Raw genomic sequence first — 4,533 nt, 5'->3', positions numbered from 1 at the left:
CTCGAGCCGCAGCGCAAACGCCGCGCTGCCCCGGAGCGGGGATGCGGAGCTGTTACATCTGTGTCATGAAAACGACGCCGGAACGGTCCGCTCCCCCCAACCCTTCGTGACCGCTCCACCGCGGCCCTACGCGCAGACCGCTTCCCTTCCGCCTGCGCGTGCGGCCGCCGATACACAGACTGTTCTCAGCTTGCAGCCCGCCGGGCTGAAATACTCGGTTGCTTTCACTAGAGGTCTCTGTTTCATCACGATGAGGAGCTCGGACTGAGCTCCTGTTGTCAGCTTGCAGATACCGAGGCGCTGCCCAGCCTGAAGGAACTCCTGAGTGCCGTCCCGAACGCAGAGGAAAGGACCTGGGATTTGCTAAGCTGGATTTTGTCATCTAAGACCTTCACGATACAAAGCATTAAGAAGCAGGAGGTAAGGCCTGAACTCAAACAGCCCATTGGAATTTGCCTACAGGCAACTTTGCTGTTCAACACATTTTTCCTGGAGGTAGAGAGGATTTCTTATTTTAATAACTTTCAGGAAAAACAAGTAGAAGAAATAGCTATTGCAGTCAGTAGCTGATGGTTGGCAGTGGCTGCCGCTGGGTGCTGCCATTAACAGGACATGTACTTGCTTGTACCAGACCAAGATAGTCCTGCTCAGGTTTCCTGGGGCTGGGCCTTGCTTCTTACTCAAAGACAAGTTTGTATCATGCATGCTTGGCCCAAAAACAGAAAGGTTAAGAGCACTTCTGTAACAGGGATCAAAATAGTTATAGGGATTAGTAGCAAGAAAACAACTTCTCTTTTCACATTTTCCAAGATCAGCTGGTGAGGGGGTCATCTTAGCAGCCAGCACAGCTTGGTGGAATGATGATGTTCTTACATCAGTCGAGAGCAAAACCTATCAAAACTATTACTGTACACACTTGTTCTCCCTGGGAATACTGAATTCTAACCCAGGAGGCATGATCAAAATATATAAAGTAGTCTGAAAGATGAAGGGATGAAAAAGAGGATTTCCAGTGAACGGCTCAACCCTGTGAACTGACACTCCTGTTCCTTCCTGTTTTCAAGTATGAGAAGATCCAGGAGCTCACTGGGATGTCTGGTGCTGCTGTTCCTGCTCCGGACTTCCTCTTTGAGGTCGCATATTGTGATCAAATGAATGCCAAGTTTGCTGAGACTAGGGGTGAGCAGGACCTCATCTATGCCTTCCATGGCAGTCGCCTGGAGAACTTCCATTCCATTCTGCACAACGGCCTGCACTGCCATCTGAACAGGGTGAGGCTCCTGATGGGCACCATCTCTTGTTGGTCACCTGCAGCCAGTAACACTTGGACTGGATGCAGAGTCCTTTAAGCACACAAAGCATGCTGATGAATTAGTCCTGTTTTCACTTCAGTGTAGGCCTTGGCCTACAGTTGCATTCAATCTTCTGTTCCAGCCTAAGGGTAAAAACTGTAAGCAGCATGAAATAGCTTCCTCCAGTGTGACAAATTTTGTCTATCCTTTGCTCCTTTGTAAGAAGGTGTAATGCCTCTGGAAATAGCAGCCTCTCTGGCAGCCTGCAGCTGGAACATGCCTGTGCACAGAATGAGACAGCAACCCAGAAGACACAGGGAATTCTCTCCCCCCCCGGCTGCATGCTCAGGTCAAGTAGCTTCAGGTGCCACTTGCAGATCCCTCTCTAAGTAGCCCAGCTAAGGGAAATATCCCACAGGATTTTCAGCCCTTCTGATTTCAACAGAAAGGAAGCTGGGACTCTGCTGTCTGTAAAGCAGCTCTGACACAACAGCTGCATATTCTTCCCATCAACCTGGACCATGTTTTCCCACCCCCCTCCCCCCCCAGATGCCCTTTGTGAACAAGGCTCCTCAGCTATGCCAGATCTACTGGCTTAATAACTGCAGTCAGCGTGGCAAATCCTCTGATTCAAAGTTATTGAAACAGTTATTTTTGAAAGGAATTCACAAGTGAAACACACTCTCTTCTTTTCCTGTGAAGCAGGGATTTAAATGTGAGTTAAAGCCTTGTCCGTACATGAAGGCTGGATTACTTGAATGATGGCAGTCTCAATAAATCAGTGCAATGCCCCGGACAGCAGTGCAGTCATGTTGATATAAAATGCTTACACTGGCGAGCTCAATCCAAATCCGGGAAAGCATGAATCTGTCCTCACCAAGGGCTGTGCCAAACAGTTAATCTGAGGGATGGGAGAGGGCAGGAAGTTGTGCCAGGACAAAAGCAGTGCAGAGGACCAGGCCAAATGTGGGTAGAAAAACCTTTCTCAATTCACCTTGAGAAACAGAGCCACCAGACTGACAGTAAAGAACACTTGCATGCTGTTTATAACTTGCCCTGCAGGATGTTAGGATACATTTCTGTTTCAGACATCGCTGTTTGGTGAAGGCACCTATCTCACCAGTGACCTCAGCCTAGCTCTGCTCTACAGCCCACACAGCCTCGGTTGGCAGCGAAGCACCTTGGGCTCCATCCTGAGCTGTGTTGCTGTCTGCGAGATCATCGACCACCCTGATGTCAAGTGCCAGGTGAAGAAGAAAGGTGAGCCTGCTGCAGTAATAACTACAAGCAGTTCAGCCCTTGTTCAGCACCATTTGTATTTCAGCTCTAGGCACATACATGGCCTTAAACACTGTGGTATATGGGGCACGTGGATACTCTTCAGCAGCTTTCTTTTCTGATTGACCCCTCAACAAACACACATAAGCCTTGCAATACTATCTTTAATGCATATTTGAAGGATAGACACTAATTTGGTTGCATCATTTATTCTTATGATAAATTTCCCTTCCCTGATGCCTGTGACGGTGGGACAGGAGCATCAGAGAGTAGCAAAAAGGAACTATCTTAGATATCTAAACTAAGAAGCCTCTGCTCAGGTTGTCCATCTCCTTTTTGCTTCCAGGGCTCAGTCTTTCAGTGTTGTTTTTCTTTCCATGTTAACATGAGCAGCTCTCCAGCACCGTGTGTGACCCGCCTCCATCTCACCCTGGTCTGTGCTGGAATACCACCCATACCAGGGATGACTAGGAGTGGTATAGCCTCAAGCAAACTTTTTGGTCTATTCCTGGATGCTAAAGGATTCTGGGGAATGCTGAGATCTTTGATTATCTCATTCCCACTCCTGTGGACGTACACGCATGCGAGGGTTGTTTGTTTGTTTTACTTCCAAGTGACTACTTGGAAGTTTGGCTTTTCTGTTCCCTGAAGAGCTCTTCTTTCTCCTTCCCATGCAGATTCAGAAGAAATAGATAGAAAAAGAGCAAGAGTGAAGAACAGTGAAGGTGGTGATGTGCCACAGAAATACTTTGTTGTCACAAACAATCAGCTCCTCCGAGTTAAATACTTGCTGGTATATTCACAGAAACAGCACAGGAGGTAAGAGCTCAGCCACCTAGAATGATGAGCATGGTGAAACAGATAAGCATACCCTATTTGTGAAAGAGCAACGGGAACAAGCTGCAGAGACCCGCATCTCTCATGAAATCCATGCACTTTTCCCTTTTCAGGCCTTCAGGTCAGTCCTCCTGGTTTTCCACCCACCGTTTTGCCATAACAATGATGCTGTACCTCCTGCTGCTAATCGTGATTGGGGCCAGCAACTCACCAGCCTTCCTCTACTACTGGCACAGAATGTTTCACTCAGAGGGATGAATTGCCCTCCAAGATAATAAACTGCTATTTTCACTATGTGCCTTAATAACAAGGAGTCCACCAAGCTCTGCATCTGTTTCAGAGCTCTGGAAATAAAAAGATGCTTGGCACTTTCCAGTTATTATTTCTGTATTCCTGTGATTCATGAAGACACCCAGTACAGCTGAAAAGGATCTTAATGGTGCAGCTTAGCACGAACTGATTCTTAAGGGTCCATGGAGAAAGTTATTTAAAATTAATGAAAACTAAGTGTGGAAATACTCTGCTGTCATTACTTTCTGTCAGACTGAGTTAGTAATGTTTGCACTAGGTAGAAGGGAGAGTTTTTCCCTGTACGTCAGACGAAGTCCAAGTTTGTTTTCAGAAACTCTATGTAGAGATGTTTAGTATGTCTCAATGCAGGTGGGTTCACATTTAAAACAGACTATAATTTTGACCATTAATTTTTATATTTAAGCATAATGATTGTAAGAAAAAATAAATAAAATAAAACAGCAACCAAAATGGAAGAAACTAAATGACTTCTACCTACGTGCCTCCTCCCCTCACCCCCCATGAAACACACATAGGATTGGTGCTCTTCGTCATGACCCGCCTTGGTTAGCACATAAGATCTGACAGACTTGGGCACTTCAGCATCAATACTGAATGCGCATTTTGCTGTCAGACTGCTTTCCACTTCTGTTTTCCACAGGAGGAAGAGAGAGGGTAAAGGGTTCCATGCATAGCCACCTGGCAGCCTTTTTAGGGTTGGGGCTAACCAGAACAAGATCTCATCACATATCCATAGCAAAAGAGTCTATGATTACCAACCCTACTCATGAAATACTTCAAAAGACCTCTTTCTTTCTCTAACATTGTTCTGTTA

General features: G+C 46.3%; 2 protein-coding genes across 3 annotated transcripts in view; one reads left to right on the top strand and one right to left on the bottom strand.

Annotated features, from left to right (window-relative positions):
- LOC100542183 (gonadotropin-releasing hormone II receptor-like) overlaps positions 1 to 4,533 on the bottom strand; it is a 37,830-nt gene that overhangs the window by 19,504 nt on the left and 13,793 nt on the right. Inside the window, exon 6 of one of the 2 annotated variants that reach the window (XM_019619574.1) lies at positions 1,278 to 1,435. The exons of the other annotated variant lie outside the window; for it this stretch is intronic. The gene's annotated coding sequence lies outside the window, so the exon portion shown is untranslated. Of the gene's footprint in view, positions 1 to 1,277; positions 1,436 to 4,533 lie in introns of those variants that run through there. 2 annotated transcript variants of the gene reach the window in all.
- On the top strand, positions 42 to 3,925 carry PARP16 (poly(ADP-ribose) polymerase family member 16). Its single transcript, XM_019619288.2, has 6 exons — positions 42 to 85; positions 234 to 420; positions 1,065 to 1,271; positions 2,381 to 2,552; positions 3,248 to 3,389; positions 3,521 to 3,925. The coding sequence occupies exons 1-6, from the start codon at positions 42 to 44 to the stop codon at positions 3,663 to 3,665; spliced, it is 897 nt and encodes a 298-aa protein (XP_019474833.1). The 3' UTR covers positions 3,666 to 3,925.

Source organism: Meleagris gallopavo, chromosome 12, assembly GCF_000146605.3.
Source record: "Meleagris gallopavo isolate NT-WF06-2002-E0010 breed Aviagen turkey brand Nicholas breeding stock chromosome 12, Turkey_5.1, whole genome shotgun sequence".
Classification (NCBI taxonomy): Eukaryota; Metazoa; Chordata; class Aves; order Galliformes; family Phasianidae; genus Meleagris; species Meleagris gallopavo.
The sequence above is the reverse complement of the archived record's forward strand: the minus strand, read 5'-3'. Positions and strand labels throughout refer to the sequence as shown.

Coding starts and splice junctions, on each gene's coding strand:
- PARP16 (XM_019619288.2), top strand. CDS start 42: ATGCGGAGCTGTTACATCTGTGTCATGAAAACGACGCCGGAACG. Junction 86..233: donor ATGAAAACGACGCCGGAACG/GTCCGCTCCCCC, acceptor CTTTCACTAGAG/GTCTCTGTTTCATCACGATG. Junction 1,272..2,380: donor TGCACTGCCATCTGAACAGG/GTGAGGCTCCTG, acceptor TTTCTGTTTCAG/ACATCGCTGTTTGGTGAAGG.